The sequence below is a fragment of the Microcaecilia unicolor genome, chromosome 9 (genome assembly GCF_901765095.1).
Source record: "Microcaecilia unicolor chromosome 9, aMicUni1.1, whole genome shotgun sequence".
In the NCBI taxonomy this organism is placed as follows: domain Eukaryota; kingdom Metazoa; phylum Chordata; class Amphibia; order Gymnophiona; family Siphonopidae; genus Microcaecilia; species Microcaecilia unicolor.
Window position 1 is genome coordinate 69,333,268 of NC_044039.1, and position 20,650 is coordinate 69,353,917.

The window sequence follows — 20,650 nt, forward strand, 5'->3', positions numbered from 1 at the left end:
AAAGGCTTCACCCCAAACACAGAGTAAGCCAGGAACAGAGGCTTCACCCGAAACACAGAGTAAGCCAGGAACAGAGGCTTCACCCGAAACACAGAGTTAGCCAGGAGCAGAGGCTTCACCCCACACACAGAGTAAGCCAGGAACAGAGACAGGGAAACCCCCCACGGCAAGACAACAGACACAGACACAGAAAGAAGTTGGGCTGGGACCCAGAGAGAGGCTAAGCAGTACTGCAGCAGATACCTACTAACCTGACCTGGCCTAAGAGCATAACACTTCATGCAAAGGCACTGACTGCAAGCCCAACACTCCCTTATGAAGGCTCTCACTAATGAGTCACTATCAGCAGGACAGAAGCAGGAAGTTCCTTGCCTCCAAAGAGAGGTTTGACACACAGAGAAAGAGAGCCCACAGGAAGGACAAGCAGGAGCCATCTTGGATACTGGCATAGAGGAGGCGGCAGCCATCTTGGAAGAGGCATAGCTCACACAGGTGAGGTCCAGTAAGGCAATCAGCACACAGAGCCAGAGAGAAACTAAGACAGAGACAGACACAGAGACCAGCAGAAGCCAGCACAGCCACTGACTCCCAGAAACAGGGTAAGTATGAGGGTGGTCACGGCCACAGACGTGACACTTGGACACAATATTCGAGGTGCGGTTGCACCATGGAGTGATACAACAGCATTATAACATCCTCGTGTTTGTTTTCTATCCCTTTCCTAATTATACTCAACATTCTGTGCACTTTCCTGGCTGCCGCAGCACACTGAGCAGAAGTTTTCAACGTCTTGTCTACGATGGCTCCCAGATCCCTTTCTAGGTCTGTGACTCCTAACGCGAAACCTTGCATGACATAGCTGTAATTCGGGTTCCTCTTACCCACATGCATCACTTTGCACTTGTCAACATTGAACTTCATCTGCCACTTGGACGCCCAATCCCCCAGTCTCGCGAGGTCCTCCTGTAATCTTTCACACTCCTCCTGCAACTTGACGACCCTGAATAACTTTGTGTCATCTGCGAATTTAATTACCTCACTAGTTACTCCCATCTCTAGGTCATTTGATAACCTCGCAAGTTACCCCCACCTCCAGGTCATTTATGAAAATGTTAAAAAGCAACGGTCCCAGAACAGATCCCTGAGCGACCCCACTAACTACCATTCTCCATTGCGAATAGTGACCATTTAACCCTACTCTCTGTTTCCTATCTTTCAACCAGTTTTTAATCCATAACAATACACTACCTCCGATCCCATGACTCTCTAATTTCCTCTGTAGCCTTTCATGCTACCCATGCCTTAGCCCTACCACTGCTTAGTAAAAGGGCCCCTAAGTATTTTCGATAGCGACAGATATGTATTTTATTTTCATTTTAATGGTAAACCACCTTGGCCTGTAATATCAATAAAGACAATATAGCAGATATAAATAAACTTATGTCCTCCAGTGCTTCACTAATGAGACAGTTTTAGCCTCTTTGCTTAGTGATATCCATGCTGCCTTTAATGGTGGCAGAGCAGTACTTCTGGTTTCCCTTGATTTATCTTCTACTTTCAATTTAGCTAACCAAACATTGTTTCTATCTCAGTTGTTTAATTCTGGTCTTTGAAACATGGTGTTTAACTAGTTTTTCTCCTATATAAGCTCCAAGCCATTTTGTGTTTCCTTCGGCTCCGTGATTCTGCTGTCTACAGTCTGCGTCATAAAGTACTGTAAACAGGGCACAGTACTCACCCCAATGTTATTTAACCTGTTTATCAGAACCTTTACTACATTGTTGCAACTTCAGTACTCACCCTGATGTTATTCAACCTGTTTATTAGTCTCCTTACCACATTTTTGCTATGACTTTCAACTGACATACTGTAATAACCCCTGTAATTCTGATCTAACTGGGCTTAATGTGTGCTTTCATCTCTTACTGGATACTACCAACAAATTGAAATTAAACCTTTCCAAGACTGTGGCAATGTGGATCCCAGATCATCAGTGCCAAATAACAGTTTTCCCGATCTTACAGGGGATTCAAATTACATGGGAATTCCTTGAAAAGTCTTGGGGTTCTATGGACTCTAAACTTACCTTCAAGATTCACATCCTGTCTGTTAACAAAAACTGTTTCTTTGCACTGTCAATTGCATTTTGTGCATAATTGCCTAACAAAGAAAGTTTTGAGAACATTGGTCCACTCTTTCCTCCTTTCTCAGAAACTGTAAACCACTGTGATGTTCTTTAATGAATGGAAGTATAGCAAGCCCTGAAGAAACTAAAGTGGTTTTACAAAATCTGGCACTTACACTTGTAAATTGCAAAATTGGAAATCTTTTTCATATGTTCTTTTGTATATTGGCTGCTCCTGCTATACATCCCAGCAAGTACACGTATTATACAAAAGGTTCCATGTTCAATGAGCCTTTTGTAAAATATACATAAAATCTTGAATATTCCAACTTGGATGACCCTTTTCTAATACAGAAGTCCTACATAAAACGGGTGTCAAATGTTTAACAGACAAAATTCACCACTGAACATATATATTTTTTCTTAACCCTCATTCTATCCCAAATCACGACCTTCCCTACCTCCCACCCCATTGATATATTTGGCAATTCTTTATGTAAAATGGCCAAATTTATCCATAGATTTGCTGTAGACTTTTTTTAGTAAAACATTTCTGTGGTTTACACCTCTACCTCCAGCTATATAAATGCTTTTGATTTTCAGGCCATGTATATTTGCTTAAAGGTGTTTGGGGTTTTTTGGTACCTTAGCCTCCTCCAGCTCCTATTACTTTCAGCCCTTTTAAAACTGCCTCACCTGTGCTTACTACAGTTCATAACAGAGGATCAGGTAGGCTCACATTTGTGCAGCTACCCAGATTTTCCTCTATTTATAATCCCTTTCCCCTGTAGTTCAGTGATTACAGCAGCAGTCTTCTGACTCAGAAACACAAACTGTAGTTTCCTACAGGATTCATAACAGGCATTTTGATTTGATCATTCATCTTTCCTAATTCAAACTCAATGTGAGTTATTACAGGTACTTCCCTGTCCGTGAGGTCTTATAATCTAAGTTTCATAGCTGAGGCCATGGAGAATTAAGTAACTTGACAAGAGCACAACATACATCAGTGGAAGAAGCAGGATTTGAACACTTCCTTCCCAGATTCTTAGCCTGCTGCTCTAACCATTAGGACAGGGATTCACAACTCAGTCCTTGGAAACACCAAGTCAGTCTGGTTTTCAAGATGCCCACAATGAATATGAATGAATATGGATGAGATAGACTTCTGTACAGCTGAGGCACTGCATTCAAATTATCTCATGCATAGTCAGTGTAGGTATCTGAAAACCTGATTGGCTGAGTTGAGAACCCCTGCATTAGGCTATTGCTCCATTATGTCAGTTAGTAGGTAAGGGGGCTGTGAACACACCGCTCAATACTCAAAGAAATTTAAGCATCCAACTGCCGATATTCAGTGGCATTTAACTGGGCAGTGTCACAAAATATCAGCTCTGACCATCCATGTCCAAAGTTAAAATGATTCTTTTGTTTTTCAATAAATAGTATGTTGTGTATTAGCTCCGCTAGCTGGTGTGGAGTGCTACTTTCTGGGGTGGAGCTTTGTCTGTCCTCCCCAGTATCTTGAGGGGTGGAGGAGGACAGGGAGAACCTGAGAAACTTCCTTTGGAAGGTAAAGATATATGGGAAGCAGAGAGGGCTGGAGGGCTAGTTAGTTCCTGAGGATAGTAAATGACTGCTCCCGAAGATCAGCTGTCCCGCTGAAGACTTTCTGAGGCTAGGGCATTCTTCCGGAAAGCACCATCTGAACCTGGGGAATTGTGAGAGCGCCCCCTGTGGGTGACACTGGGTATTGAATATCTGAGGCTAATGTAGGCAAAAAAAACGCTGACCACCACCAACTGAATATCAGCCAGACAGAATTTATATTGTTTTCTTTTTGTTTTTGTTTTTTTTAAATGGGAGATGGGCGAGTGGTTTGCCTTTCCTCTTTTGGCCCTCCATCTCTCATCTCCTTTCTCCAGATAGCATGCTCAAATAGCAATATGAACCTTTGCTGTTCTGAAGGTTTGTTGGCCATCAGAGGAGTGACAGCTTGTTTTCCTTTCTTACTGCAAGCCCAGTATTCTATCACCATAGTGAAGCTAGACTCAACCAGCTCTACCAAACAGGGAATCTGTATGCTAAATACTGCTACTTGAGCCACAAGTCAGCATCAGAATTTGTATCAGTGGCTGACATTTAGACTTATTTACTAAAAACAATGCAAAACTAAACAAAATAGCAAGCAAATATAGAGAAATAGTATAAGAACCAGAGAAGACAGGTTCATATCTCACTGGTACTCCTTATGACCTTGGGCAAGTCTCTTAACCCTCCACTGCGTCAGATACAGAATTAGATTATAAGTCTCCTGGAGACAGAGAAATGCTTGCTATATCAAAACATAATGTACCTTCAGCTACTACAGAAATTTTTGAACAAAATCCAAAGTATTCTCTTACCTCTGCAGAGATCATTCCGATAAGGATCCTCACTATCAACTTCTTCCAGTAGTGTGGGAGCTGTTTAAGACAATGTTATAATATATCTTTGATTGAGTATTCAGTATGGAAGTTTGTTTGAAGTGTCATACATTGGTATAAAGAAGGTAATTCTATAAGTGAGTGTCCCCATTTAGGCACCCTGATGCCACACAATGAGACTCTATTCTATATCTGCACATGGGCACCCAGATGCTATAATAGAATACTAGCATAATATTAGCAGGATGCCTAAAATCTAGGCACCAACAATTATCCTGGTGTAATTGCGGGTAACCAAATGTGGCAAGGGTGCTCGTAACTTACAGTATTCTATAAGTTGCATGTGTAAGTGGCAGCCCCCCCATGCTACCCCCTGTGTATGCCCTCCTTGCATTTAGGCACTATGCCACTGGCACACCCTTACATAATAGCGTTTAAGAAGAATATTGACATTTACATCCATATGTGCACTCACGCACCCGTCCATGTCAGTATTCTGTACATTTATGTGTGTAATAGGCACATAAATATAAGTGTCTTGTTACAGAATTTAGGACGAGTTTGATGTTGGAAGTACTATTCGCTTGTTTAATTGAAAGAGTTTTTGCGAGTTACTGTCGACTGATCTCTTTTCCTCTGATCTGATATTTAACAGAATTTAGAAGAGCCAATTTACTAAAGTGCAGTATGCAGTTAATGCAGAGAAAATAAATTTATCACACCTTAAATGCATAACAGATAACGCAGATAAGAGCACTGCAGTAACAGTTAATGCATGGCAGGCTGCTGTGCCCTGTTTGCAAGGCACAACCCGCATATATTCCTTATTCCTTTTCATGATATACAGTTAAAACACGAAGTAGTGCATGCTAAGTGTCAAGCCATTGCATTAGCACATGCATGCAGTAACAATGCATGAAATAGCACATGCTTTAACTAACTTCATAATGTATTTTCTAAAAGAGCCCCTTAGTCCATGGAATGTATTTTTCTTTGTTGGAAAAATGGCCAAGAGAATTACATTTCATTCAACAACATATCCCATGCTTAAACTGTATAGAAATAATGATGTAGATCATTTTGAAGGTAGTAGAAAGTACTAAACACTTCGAGGCTCACATTTAAAACAATTTAACTGGGCAAGAGAAGCTCCTGCCCGGTTATACCTCACTGGTTGGTCCTAGAGCATATTGGACCATATATAGTGCTATCCTAATTATGCCTGGCTAGCTATCCAGCAACAGCACTGATTGCTGTACCCAATAACTTCCAGGCACTGCCAAACACCCAGATATTCAATGTCAGTATCTGAATAGGGGCCAGCACTGAATATCTGGGTCTAATTTTAGACTGCTGCCCCCTTTGTGAATATTGTTTTATAGAGGCAACTGGTGGGGATATTTTAGTAGTGCAGAGGAATTACATTTCATTCAACAACATATCCCGTGCTTAAACTGTATAGAAATAATGATGTAGATCATTTTGAAGGTAGTAGAAAGTACTAAACACTTCGAGGCTCACATTTAAAACAATTTAACTGGGCAAGAGAAGCTCCTGCCCGGTTATACCTCACTGGTTGGTCCTAGAGCATATTGGACCATATATAGTGCTATCCTAATTATGCCTGGCTAGCTATCCAGCAACAGCACTGATTGCTGTACCCAATAACTTCCAGGCACTGCCAAACACCCAGATATTCAATGTCAGTATCTGAATAGGGGCCAGCACTGAATATCTGGGTCTAATTTTAGACTGCTGCCCCCTTTGTGAATATTGTTTTATAGAGGCAACTGGTGGGGATATTTTAGTAGTGCAGAGGAAAGATAAAGGGGATCATTTTCAAAACAAAAAAAAAAAAATCCCCAAAACATCATAAAGTGGTAGATGGACATTTTTCTTTCAAAAATGTCCAAGTTGTGATTTTCAACACTCCAATTTTAGACGTTTTTCTCCAAAGTTCATCCACATTTCAAGGAGGCGTGACAGGATGTGACAGTGACAGTGAACACCAGGTTCTATGACAATTTCTTATATGATGGGCATTTCCTGTTAGAGCAGAAGGAGCAGCCTAGTGGATGGTTGTAGTGGGGTGTAGAGAAAAGGGCCAGGCCCATACCCCACATTAACTAGTACACTTGTGGTAGAATGTGTGAGCCCTCCAAGAACCACTGAATACCTACTGTACCTATATATAGGCAATACCTGCAAGCTTGAGGGCTATTGTAGTGGTGCACACAGTGAGGTACAGTAGGTTTTTCTCTATTCCTGGAAGGCTCACCTTCAACATAAGGAGTGAGATGTGTACCTGGGACCTTTTATGTAAAGTCCATTGCAGTTCCCCCTAGACTGCCCCACTGCTCTGCTGGGATGTCTATGTAGCCGGTCAACTAAGAATGATGCCCCCCCCCCCCCCCCCCCCACAGACATCCCAATGACTTGTTTTTGGGCATTTTGCACTTGGACATTTTTTTTCCAAAATAGTCTCAAAAGAAAAATGCACTGAGCAATTTTCGAACCAAAAAGATTGACATTTTCAGGTTTGAAAATAGCTATGTTCACCACTTGATTTTTGGACATTTTTAGCAAAATGACCAAAATCGGACGTTTTATTAAACATGCCCCTCAAAGCCTCGTAAAATTGAATATTCTATATTTATTCCATAAATTTTACAGCCAAACCATGGGTCACCACATTTGAGAGAGTATTTGGAACAGCTTGGCTTAATTACAGTTCAAGCAAAGTGGTCAAGAAAAGCAAAGTGTTTTCCTCACAACTGTGCCCTGAAAATGACAGATACAAATCAAGGTAAGGTATACACAAAAAGTAGCACATACGAGTTTATCTTGTTGGGCAGACTGGATGGACCGTGCAGGTCTTTTTCTGCCGTCATCTACTATGTTATTATCCACCTTATAATGAAAGAGAAAAACGTCTAGATTTCGACCCAAATCGGAGATAGACGTTTATTTCACAAAACGAATAAATCGGTATAATGGAAAGCCGATTTGGACGTTTTCAACTGCACTCCATCGCGGAAGCGTACAAAGTTGACGGGGGCGTGTTGGAGGGCGTGGCGAAGGTGGAACTGGGGCGTGGTTATCGGCCGAGGAGAGATGGGCGCCTTTCGCCGATAATGGAAAAAAAGTATGCGTTTGTAGCTAGAATTTAGGGCACTTTTTCCTGAACCCTGTTTTTTTCACGAATAAGGCCCCAAAAAGTGCCCTAAATGACCAGATTACCACCAGAGGGAATCGGGGGATGACCTCCCCTGACTCCCCCAGTGGTCACTAACCCCCTCCCACCACAAAAAATGATGTTTCACAACTTTTTATTTTTACCCTCAAATGTCATACCCACCTCCCTGGCAGCAGTATGCAGGTCCCTGAGCAGTTGTTAGGGGGTGCAGTGGACTTCAGGCAGGTGGACCCAGGCCCGTCCCCCCCCTACCTGTTACAATTGTGCGGCTTAATGCTTATTAGTCGGTCCAACCCCCCCCCCCAAACCCACTGTACCCACATGTAGGTGCCCCCCTTCATCCCTTAGGGCTATAGTATGGTGTAGACTTGTGGGCAGTGGGTTTTGAGGGGGGATTGGGGGGCTCAACACACAAGGGAAGGGTGCTATGCACCTGGGAGCTCTTTTACCTTTTTTTGTTTTTGTAAAAGTGCCCCTAGGGTGCCCGGTTGGTGTCCTGGCATGTGAGGGGGACCAGTGCACTACGACTCCTGGCCCCTCCCACGAACAAGTGCCTTGGATTTATTCATTTTTGAGCTGGGCGCTTTCATTTTCCATTATCACTGAAAAAACAAAAACGCCCAGCTCACAAATTGTTGAATAAAACATGGACGTCTATTTTTTCGAACATACGGTTCAGTCCCACCCCTTCACGGACCCGTTCTCGGAGATAACGCCCATGGAGATAGACGTTTTCGTTCAATTATGCCCCTCTATGTTACTCTTCCTTCTAAATGTAGGTATGAATTGCTCCAATACCCTTCATTTTTTTTATGAGGATAGTAAGAACCCACAATCAGCTCCTGCATCCAAACTGGCATCTAATTTGCTTTTGTGCACCCATCTATGGCAATTAATATTTGTAGGAGTCTCCAATTTCCCCCTAACTAATGACGCAGAGCCTACATGTGCCCTGAAAAGAGAGGTCATGTAGGTGGAGAATAGGGTTATAATACCTTCCACAGGAGATGTCAGATATAAAAAACTTGAGTGTTTCTGTGGACTGGGTCTTTCCTTCTCAACCCTTCCTGGGTGTACTGGGGCTCAAGGAGGAGTACCCAGACACTAGGAGTGGAGCCCTAAGAGTCCAGGAGGGAGAAGTAGCCTAATGGTTAGTGCAGTAAACTGGGTTCAAATCCTACTGCAGCTCCTTATAACCCTGGGCAAGTCACTTAACCCTACATTGCCCCAGGTACAAAAAAAAACTTAAATTGTGGAGCTAACTAAGCACAGAGGAAAGTACTTGCATATAGGGCTAGATTCTATACATGGTGCCATAAAAATCAGCGCCACAAAAAAATACACCTAGGCGGCGTAGTTTATAGAATACACCTAGCATACATCCACATGACATAATTAGTCGCATGTATTTACACTAGGTAAAACTTGGTGTAAATGCCAGCGACTAGGTTAGGTGGAGAGCAGGTATATCCTATATCAGCGCATACAGATTTTTAAAAGCCCATGACCCGTCCATTCCATGCCTATGGACACGCTGTTTTTGGTTCTGCATTTTAGAATTTACACACAGAACTTTACAAAATACACTTAGCAAGTTCTGGGCGTAAGTTCTAATTAAGCCAATTAGTGTCAATAATTGCCAGTGAAGTGGCAATTATCAGCGATGATTGGCTTATTAAGATAATTAACTTGCATGCACAAATCAGAATACCACCTGATTTGCATACACAACTCCAAAAGCACTATATAGAATCTGGGGGATAATGTGTACAGCGCTGCGTACATCTAGTAGTGCTATAGAAATGACTAGTAGTAGTCCAGGAGGGCTTAGGAAGAAGACGCCTAAGCATAAGTTTTAGAGAATAAGAAGTTGGATTTATTCTACATTATGAAGGGTTTGTTTCCAATACCTGCTAAGTCCACAAGATGTAACAAATGGGACAAAGTACTTATTTTATAGCTGTTCTGAACTGAAGAAGACAAGAAAACATATTTGAAGACTGATCAGGAGCTGTACATCTGACCTACTGGAGCAGCAAATGCTTACCAAATCTTTACCGGAAGAGGACTTCCCCACCAAAAAAAAAAAAAGAAAAACCTGAAGTTTTCAGTATATGGCAGAGGTCATAAAAAGCAAACAGAATGTTAGAAATTAACTGGAAATGGTTGGAAAATATGTGAGCCACATTGAGCCTGCAAATAGGTGGGAAAATGTGGGATACAAATGTCCAGGGAGGGGGTATTTCCACTTGGCTTAGCACTCCCAATAATTTTGAAAAGTTGGCTCCTATGTTTTCACCTCAAATAAGATATAGCAGAAATAGAAAGGCACTACTACTACTATTTAACATTTCTAAAGCACTACCAGGGTTACACAGCACTGTACAATCTAAAGATCTGAAGAAGCTAGAAGAATGGTCTAACGTTTGGCAATTAAAATTCAATGCGAAGAAATGCAAAGTGATGCACTTAGGGAGTAGAAATCCAAGGGAGACGTATGTGTTAGGCGGGGAGAGTCTGATAGGCACGGACGGGGAGAGGGATCTTGGGGTGATAGTATCTGAGGACCTGAAGGCGACGAAACAGTGCGACAAGGCGGTGGCCGTAGCTAGAAGATTGCTAGGCTGTATAGAGAGAGGAGTGACCAGCAGAAGAAAGGAGGTTTTAATGCCCCTGTATAAGACATTGGTGAGGCCCCACCTGGAGTATTGTGTTCAGTTTTGGAGGCCGTATCTTGCGAAGGATGTTAAAAAAATGGAAGCGGTGCAAAGAAAAGCTACGAGGATGGTATGGGATTTACGTTCCAAGACGTATGAAGAGAGGCTTGCTGACCTGAACATGTACACCCTGGAGGAAAGGAGGAACAGGGGTGATATGATACAGACGTTCAAATATTTGAAAGGTATTAATCCGCAAACGAATCTTTTCCGGAGATGGGAAGGCGGTAGAACGAGAGGACATGAAATGAGATTGAAGGGGGGCAGACTCAGGAAAGATATCAGGAAGTATTTTTTCACGGAGAGGGTGGTGGACGCTTGGAATGCCCTCCCGCGGGAGGTGGTGGAGATGAAAACGGTAACAGAGTTCAAACATGCATGGGATATGCATAGAGGAATCCTGTGCAGAAGGAATGGATCCTCAGAAGCTTAGCTGAAATTGGGTGGCAGAGCAGGTGGGGGGAAGAGGGGGTGGTGGTTGGGAGGCGAGGATAGGGGAGGGCAAACTTATACGGTCTGTACCAGAGCCGGTGATGGGAGGCGGGACTGGTGGTTGGGAGGCGGGAAATACTGCTGGGCAGACTTATATGGTCTGTGCCCTGAAAAGGACAGGTACAAATTCAATTCAAGGTAAGGTATACACATATGAGTTTGTCTTGGGCAGACTGGATGGACCATGCAGGTCTTTTTCTGCCGTCATCTACTATGTTACTATGTTACTAACAAAGAAGGACAGTCCCTGCTCAAAGGAGCTTACAATCTAAAGGACAAAAAAGTGCAGTCAATCAAATTGGGGGCAGTCTAGATTTCCTGGATAGACGTACAATGGTTAGGTGCCGAAAGCGACATTGAAGAGGTGGGCTTTGAGCAAGGATTTGAAGATGGGCAGGGAGGGGGCTTGGCGTATGGGCTCAGGGAGTTTATTCCAAGCATAGGGTGAGGCGAGGCAGAAAGGGCGGAGCCTGGAGTTGGCGGTGGTGGAGAAGAGTACTGAGAGGAGGGATTTGTCCTGTGAGCGGAGGTTACGGGTAGAAGCTTAAGGGGAGATGAAGGGTAGAGAGGTAATGATGGGGCTGCGATTGAGTGGCATTTGTAGGTTAGTAGGAGAAGCTTGAACATAGTAACATAGTAGATGACGGCAGAAAAAGACCTGCACGGTCCATCCAGTCTGCCCAACAAGATAACTCATATGTGCTACTTTTTGTGTATACCCTACTTTGATTTGTACCTGTGCTCTTCAGGGCACAGACCGTATAAGTCTGCCCAGCACTATCCCCGCCTCCCAACCACCGGCTCTGGCACAGACTTAGTAACAATGATGGGGCCGAGAGCTTGTCTCAACGGGCCCCGTTAAGCGAGGGCCGGGACCAGTCGGGATGGCGCGGGGGGGGGGGGGGCAGGGGGAAACGAGGGAAGAGAGCGTGGGGACATGCACGGGCTTTGGGAGGAACAAGGGGACAGCGGATTGGCAGGCTGGGATGGGGGGCGGGCTTAGTGGGCTAGGCAGCAGCTAATTGGCTGGGCTGAAGAAAAAGGGATGTACTGAGGGTGGAGGTTAAAAGGGAGCCTGCACAAGGATCAGGGCGTTTTCCCTGATCCTCGGAGGCAGTTGCTCTGGAGATGCAGGGGCCCGGGACCTCCTCCGCTGGGATGCAGGGCTATGAAGGCAATTTTCCGGGACCAGGCTGTATGCGGTACCTGATCGGAAGCCAGTGAAGAGACTTGAGGAGAGGGGGTGATATGAGCATATCGGTCTAGGTGGAAGATAATACAGGCAGCAGAGTTCTGACCGGATTGAAGGGGGATAGATGGTTAAGTGGGAGGCCAGTGAGGAGTAGGTTGCAGTAGTCAAGGCGAGAGGTGATGAGAGAGTGGATGAGAGTTTGGGTGGTGTGCTCGGAGAGGAAGGGGCGAGTTTTGCTGATGTTATAAAGAAGCGACAGGTCTTGGCTGTCTGCTGGATATGGGCAGAGAAGGAGAGGGAGGAGTCGAAGATGACTTCGAGGTTGCGGGCAGATGAGACGGGGAGCATGAGGGTGTTGTCGACTGAAATAGAGAGTGGAGGGAGAGGAGAAGTGGGTTTGGGTGGAAAGACAATGAGCTCGGTCTTGACCATGTTCAGTTTCAGGTGGCGGTTAGACTTCCAGGCAGCAATGTCGGATAAGCAGGCTGATACTTTGGCCTGGGTTTCCGCAGTGATTTCTGGTGTGGAGAGGTAAAGCTGGGTTTTCGTCAGCATAAAGATGGAATTGGAAACCATGAGATGATATCAGCGAGCCCAGGGAAGAGGTGTAGATTGAAAAAAGAAGGGGATCGAGGAAGTGACGTCAGCTCCTGGAGATGGCTGCTTAACTGCAGAGCTCCGTCCACTCCGGGACGATTTTAAGCGCTTCCCTGCTAAAACGAAGTGGAAAACCCCTCAAACACAACAATCGCGGAAGCAATGGCAGCAAAGAAAAAATTAGCTAAATTTAAATTCGCATCCGCGGCTCCGAATGCAAGCAAAGCAGCAGGATCTCGGGCGGTAACACGAGGGACCAAGATGGCGGCCGAGGAATACGACTCGGAGCCAGACCTCGAGGAGAATGCGATCAGCGATACAGAGATCAGTAAGCAAGATTTTGTACGTTGGTTCAAAGAAATCAAAACGGAGCTGGTAACAACGAGGCGCAGTATCCACACAGCAGTTGCGGAGCTGCGGGAAGAGATGCGGGAGATCGGGAACAGGCTGGCAGAGACGGAGGAAAAGGCGGAGGCCTTAACGGAGGAGGTGAGAGATCTGCAGAAGTCTTTAAAAGCAGAGAAGCAATCCACAAAGGAGATGGAGGTGCTTTTGGAAGATTTAGAAAATCGCACACGACGATGCAACCTGCGCTTTAAGGGAGTGCCAGAGGAAGACCAATTCAAAGACACAGTGCAAACAGTTAAGGATTTTTGCACATTTCTATTCCAGCAGGACAGTAGCTCTAGCGGAGCTGTGGATATGGAAACTGTGGAAATAGAAAGGGCGCATAGAAGTTTAGGCCCCCAGAGAGGTGGAACACCAAGAGACATAGTAGCTTGTTTCCACAAATTCCCAACTAAAGAGGCAGTATGGCGGAAGGCGAGAGCCATGGGAGAAGTCGAGTGGAAAACGGAAAATTACAGTATTTCAGGATTTGGCTCGAAAAACTTTACAAAGGCGAAGAGACTTTAAAGAAGTCACGACATATTTGCAGAAAGCAGGGCTGCGGTACCGGTGGCTGCATCCGTTTGGAATACAAATAACAGCGGGCAATATCACCCGGAGGCTTCACTCGCACGTGGGGGCCTGGAAAGCACTGAGTGAAATGGGATGTCCGGATCTCCTGAAAGAGACGGCTGGGACACAGCAGCAACAGCAACGAAACCCAGTCAGAAGGGAGCAGAATGGCTGGCAGAAGGTGCAGGGGCGGCGAGAGCGTCTTTCACAGCGTGAGGAGAGACTGGACCCTGAGACTGAAGATGGAACCTGAACAGTATAGAATACAGACTTTATGGACATAATTTCGGTTAGAGGGAAAGCTGGAAGGGTAAGAAAGGGGGGGACACGTGTGACTATGGTTTGAGGGGAAAGTGCTGAATAGAGCTTGTTTTCTTTTCAAAGGTTGCATGGCCGGGATCTGGGGGGATTCACTTCCTTAAGGGCAAACTGGCTGGAGAAGGTGGCAGCCAGTTGCGGGACAGGCCCACGGATGGGAGGGGGGTTAAGGGTGGGGTCGTGGAATATAAATGGTTTAAACTGCCCAAAAAAGAGAAGTATTATCTTTAGAGAACTGCGCAGAATGAAATGGGACATAGCTATGCTGCAAGAAACCCATATTAGGACACAGGATACACCACTAATTTTGAACAAGGGTTTGGGAGAAGGTTTGCACTGGCTGATCCCAGGGGGAGTAAAACAGGAGGTTTGGTCATTTACATGAAAGAACACTTGCAATTTGTCAAAGAGGCGATTTATAAAGATGGCGAAGGAAGATTTATCGCAATTAAGGGGCGGACTAACAGTGGTCCGCTCACATTAATAAATGTTTACGCCCCTAATGTGGGTCAGGGAAAGTTTTATGAGCATATCAGAGCAGAATTAACGAACTTAGTGGAAGGTAGGGTCATTTGGGGGGGGGGGGGGGGGGGATTTTAATTTCCCGGTCGATGAATTGGATCATTCCAAAGGACAAATGGGAGGGGGAGGGAATAGTAGACGTCTCTTACTAAAACTGATGAGGGAATTAGATCTAAATGACGTGTGGCGACTTCACCATCCAGCCCAAAAAACATTCACTCACTATTCACATGCCCAAAGCTCTTATTCTCGGATCGACGCGATTTGGTGTAGTAGGGAGTTATGGGGAGTAGTAAATAATGCCGAAATCGAAAGTATACACGCATCTGATCACACCCCAGTGTGGATCTCGCTGGGGGGTATGGGCCGCAGAGTTGGTGGACAGGTCTGGCGACTTAACGAAGCCTTATTGGATCAGGAGGGGGACTGTCAGGAGATCCGAACAGCTATTAAAGAGTATTTAGAAATCAATGATAATGGGGAGGTGAGGGAGGGGATCCTATGGGATGCCTTAAAGGCGGTGATCCGGGGACACCTTATTCGAAAGAGGACTCTTCAGAAAAAGGAACAACATGAAATGGAGGTGCGCAGAGAATTGGTGAGGCAAGAAGCTAGGCACCTACGAAAAGGGGGAACACAACAGATACAGGAACTCCTCAAGTGGAGATCAGAGTTGCAAACTATACAGATGAAAAAGATGGAATTTCAGAGGTGCCTGACGCAACAGAGATTTTCTGAATTTAGTAACAGGGCGGGAAGTATGCTCACTAGGAGGCTGCGCGAGAAAAGGGTGAAAAACACAATTGTTAAAATAAAAGGAGCAAAAGATGCAATGCTTTATAGGGATGAGGACATTAGAGAGCAATTTGTGAAATACTATACAAAATTGTACACTAAAGGAAAAGAGCACCAGAAAGAGGTAACACAAGAGTACTTGCAGGACTTAGAACTGCAAAGGATTACACCGGAGCAAAGGGAGGTGCTGGAAGCTCCGATTAACTTACAAGAAGTGCTTTCTGTCATAAAAGGCCTAAAGGGAGGGAAATCACCTGGCTTAGACGGGTACATGGCAAAATTCTACAAGGTTTTTCAGCAGGAGATAGGGCCACTATTGGTGAGGATTAGGAACGCTTGCTTTGCAGAGGGCAATCCGCCATTAAGTATGCGAGAAGCAGGGATCTCAGTATTGTTAAAACCTGGCCAAGACCCAACAGTGTGTGGATCCTATAGACCGATCTCCCTCATTAACATAGACGTTAAAATCTTAGCCAAAGTCATGGCAGAGAGGCTGAAGGAGATACTTCCCGCCCTGATACATGAGGATCAGTCAGGCTTTATAGCACGACGACAAGTAGCAGGCAACATTAGACGCACTCTAAATATCATCTGGGGGCACAGAAAAGGGGCGACTCCCTAGCACTCCTCACGGTCGACGCTGAAAAGGCGTTTGATCGGGTCGAATGGGAGTATTTATGGGATGTAATGCTTGAGATGGGTTTTGGAAGTGTTTTTGTGGGATGGGTAAAAGGCTTATACTCAACACCAGTGGCCAGGATTAAAGTGAATGGGGGCTGCTCAAATCAATTTGCTATTCAAAGAGGAACTAGGCAGGGGTGCCCCCTGTCCCCACTACTATTTGCGATCTCGATAGAGCCGCTGGCCCAAAGAATTAGAGAATTAAGGGATGTTAAAGGGGTTAGGATGGGGGGGAGGGATCACAAAATGGCATTATTTGCAGACGACATTTTGTTTTATGTGGGAGCACCACTACTGACATTACCTATAGTTGTGCGAGAGTTAGACTCATTTGGAGCATTGTCGGGATTCAAAGTAAATTTCGACAAATCTGAAATAATGGGAATAACAATATCAGAGCATGAAAAGGAGCAGATGGGGAGACACTTTGCATTCAGGGTAGTAAACACTAGTTTTAAATACCTGGGTATCTGGATTCCGTGCGATCTAGACAGCTTGTATATGTTGAACTATGTACCCCTAATCAGAGAAATACGAAAGGACCTAAGTAGATGGAAGATGGGCTGGCTATCCTGGTGGGGTAGGATAGCAGCCATAAAGATGAATATTTTACCTAGGTTATTGTTCTTGTTCCAAACCCTACCAATTCCAGTCCCAAAGGGGGAACTACAGAAGATACAAACAGAGCTGGGTGGGTTTGTTTGGGGAGGGCAGCAAGCTAGACTGTCCCGGAAGACCCTATGGAGGGCGGTGGAGCAAGGAGGAAGGGGTATGCCAAATATACTTTGGTATTATTGGGCAGCTCAGCTGAAACAAATTGGAGTATGGAACAAAGTGGATCTGTCGCCTATCACTAGGTTGGAACAGATTTTTGTTCAGGGGGGACGGCTTGACGCCCTTCTGTGGGGCTCTACTCCAGAAGTTAATTATAAGAAGATGGCGTTAAACCCTTTTGTTTCTCATCTGCTCACACTGTGGGGAATGCTTAAGAAAAGGTTACGGGGAACCCAGTATAGATCTACTTATGCGTGGATTCCCAGGTGGGAGGGACTGTAAGGTGTTTTCTATATGGTTCCAAAAGGGTCTGATTAGATTCCGGGATTTCCTGGACAATGGTTTAATTAAAAATTTTGCAGATCTTAGAAGGGAATATGACCTGTCTGAGACGGACCTGTATGCATATCTCCAGGTGAAAGATTATATTATAAAAGAGAAGGGGATGAAAGAAGGCCCAATTAAAAGTGAAAAGTTTGAAAACCTGTGGGGGGATATAGACCTGAGAGGGAAAGGGATTACTAAACTCTACGATTATATCAGGGGACGGGATTTTGTAAAATTGCCATTTATGTCTGCATGGGAGCGGGATTTGGAGACTGAATTTACAGAAGCAGAATGGCGGAAAATATGTATGGAAGTTAAGAGAGCATCCATTTGTGTCCCTATCAAGGAAAATGCATATAAGATATTGAGTAGATGGTATTATACGCCAGATAAAATAAAAGCAATGTTTCCAAGTGCTTCAGACGCTTGCTGGAGATGTGAGAAGGAGAAGGGCTCCTATTTTCATATTTGGTGGGAATGTCCAGTTTTACAGGTGTTCTGGAAAGCAGTAACAAACTCATTAACTAAGATGGTGGGTATCTTGTTCCCCTGTGATCCAAAATGGTGTCTCTTGGGTTGGGGAAAAGAGGGGGGGAAGAAGTGGCAAAGCAGAGTAAAGCGTATGGGTCTGGCCGCTGCAAAAAACATGTGGCATTAAAATGGAAACAAACCAGGGGACAGGAGACAGAATGGGTAGAGAAACTTAGATTGGTTAGCTGCTATGGAAAAGAGTACAGATAGACGCAGGGACGTCTTAATCCCAATGCAGAGGAAGGGATACATTTGGAAAGTTTTTTTGGTAGGGGAATTTAATGAATAGGGTGGGATAAACCAAAGAAATAAGAGAAGGGGGTGAGGGGGGGAAGGGGAGGGGGGGATGGGAGGGGTAGGGGGAGAAAAAGAGGGTTGTGGAAAATGTTTGCATATTTGTAAGTTGAAATGTTGAGGGAACCTGTGGTTCCGAAATGTTGTCAACCTGTTTGATTAATAAAAATTTATAAATGAAAAAAAAGAAAAAAGAAGGGGTTCCAAGGACAGATTCCTGAGGAACTCCAACAGAGAGCGGGATGGGGGTGGAGGAAGATCCATGAGAATGTACTCTGAAGGTACGGTGGGAGAGATAAGAGGAGAACGGGAGAGGACAGAGCCCTGGAACCCAATTGAGGATAGTGCAGCAAGAAGTAATTATGATTGACAGTGTCAAAAGCGGCGGATAGGTCGAGGAGGATGAGGATGGAGTAGTGACCTTTGGATTTGGCAAGGAACAGGTCATTACAGACTTTAGTGAGTGCCGTTTCTGTCGAGTGTAGAGGGCGAAACCGGATTGAAGCGGATCAAGGATGGCATGAGAGGAGAGAAAATCAAGGTAGCGGCTGTGAACGGCGCCATTCAAATATCTTGGAGAGGAAGGGTAGGAGGGAGATGGGGCGGTAGTTGGAAGGACAGGTAAGGTCTAGTGATGGTTTTTTGAGAAGTGGTGTGACTACAGCATGCTTGAAGATGTCAGGGACAGTTGCAGTGGAGAGAGAGAGGTTGAGGATATGAGAGATGGGGGGGAGACAGTAGGAGAGATGGTGTTTAGTAAGTTGGTGGGATGGGATCAGAGGAACAGGTGGTGCATTCGAGGAGGGAAAAAAGGTGGGCGGTTTTCCTCCTCGGTGATATCAGAAAAAGAGGGAGAAGGAGGACTGGGTTGGTTGGTTGAGGGGAGTGGGTTAAAGGGTGAAGAGGAGGAGATGGCTTGGTAGTGAATTCGAGGTTGATCTTCTGCACCTTGTAGTCAGCTAGTGATTGAGGAGATTGTGAGGGGGGGGGGAGCAGAGGGCACTTTGAGGAGGGAGTTAAGGGTGGCGAAGATAGAGAAATGGGCAACAAAAATGATGGATGGAGCTTTGTGACCTAGAATGTTTGAGTGTTGCTGCTATTTGGAGTTAAGGTGCTTTCTCTGACCTAACATATTCCATATTCCAAAACTTTCTGCCCTTATCCAACCCTTGTATATCCCCTTGTAGTCCTACCTCTCCTAATACCCTCTCCTCTAGCTCCCCTCAACACTGAGCCCCTCTCACCTCTCCTGTCCTTTCTCTGACCTCCTAAACCCATTCTCTTTGTTTCTATGAGTATCTATCCCCGATACTGGTGCCTGTGGTGTGGGTATCTGCTCTTCTGTAATTCTAAGTATGCCTCTGTGTATTGTCACATCGAAGCTTCCAGCAAAACGTTGAGTGAGAACTGAAAAGGGATCAAGGGTGGCCTCCACCACACCTTATACTGGTGTGGAAATGCTTATCAACAATTCACAGTGTTGCATGGATCTCTCTTTAGAGGCTGACCAAAACTGCTTTTTTCAGTTTCAGACAAAAACAAAACTGCTACCAAATTGTCTAAACTCTTTGTCCAAAATCAAAAATGCAGCTGAAACTTATCATCTGGTTTCGGCCAAAGCTGAAAAGAAACCAAAAACTAAAGATTAGTTGTGTCAATGTGAATCAATGAGGCCCGCTGTGAATTGTCAGAGATTGTAAATCAGCAGGTCCTCTGCTAAACCCACAGGAGATTATTACCCCTCTAATCCCAGGAACTGCAAGCACAGGCTGACAACTGGAAAAGCCATTGTACAAGGACTTCTCATCAAGTCTGACACATTTAGGTTCCAAGTCAATGCGATGTAGTTATATATTTATTTATTTGTTGCATTTGTATCCCACATTTTCCCACCTATTTGCAGGCTCAATGTGGCTTACATTATGCCGTAGTGGCGATCGCCATTTCCGGGATGAGAAATACAAAGTGGTATTGCATTAAAGTTCATACATGATAGCAGGGGCGTAGCCACGGGTGGGCCTGGACGGGCCCAGGCCCACCCACTTTCCCTCCAGGCCCGCCCCAACATTGTCGTACCAAGGCAGGGCGATCCGCCCCGCCGGCGTCGCAGCTCCGTCGAGGAGCAGACTACCCGGAACCCAACCTTAAAAGAAGAATCGGACGGTGAAGCGCCTCGCGTTAGCTGCACTCTCTACCCTGCTCTGCGCTCCTGCAGCTGTAAAGTGATTTGCTCATCGGCCCTTCCTTCACCGTGTCCCGCCCTCTGATGTAACTTCCTATTTCCGCGAGGGGGGGACACGGTGAAGGAAGGGCCGACGAGCAAATCGCTTACAGCTGCAGGCAGAGCAGGGCAGACAGAGCAGCAGACGCGAGGCGCTTAGATGGAGCATTAGCAGCAGTGGGGTGTCAGAGGGAGGGGAAGGGAAAGAGGTCAGATGCTGGAGGAAAGGGGAAGATGGCAGAGGGGACAGGAGCTGGATGGGAGGGTCAGAGTGAGAAAGGGAAGGGACACGTACTGGTTGGAAGGAGAAGAGAGGGCTGGATGGGATCCTGAAAGAAAGAGTCAGAAAGAAGGGGAGGAGGAAGATTTGAAAGAGACAGTTACTGAATGGAGAGTGGGAAGGGACAGGTGCTGGTTGGAAGGGAGAGAGCTACTGGACATGGGAGGGAGAGGAAGAAGGGACTGGAGGGAAGGGAGAGAGC

General features: G+C 45.2%; 1 protein-coding gene across 5 annotated transcripts in view; it reads right to left on the reverse strand.

Moving 5' to 3' along the window:
* FBLN1 (fibulin 1) overlaps window positions 1–20,650 on the reverse strand; it is a 1,130,965-nt gene that overhangs the window by 864,436 nt on the left and 245,879 nt on the right. For all 5 annotated transcript variants that reach the window (XR_003943425.1, XR_003943426.1, XR_003943427.1 and 2 more), the window contains exon 5: window positions 4,531–4,590. Coding sequence is in view for 1 of the 5 variants with exons in the window: in XM_030215291.1 (XP_030071151.1) it covers window positions 4,531–4,590 (60 nt within the window). In the remaining 4 variants the exon portion in view is untranslated. The remainder of the gene's footprint in view (window positions 1–4,530; window positions 4,591–20,650) is intronic.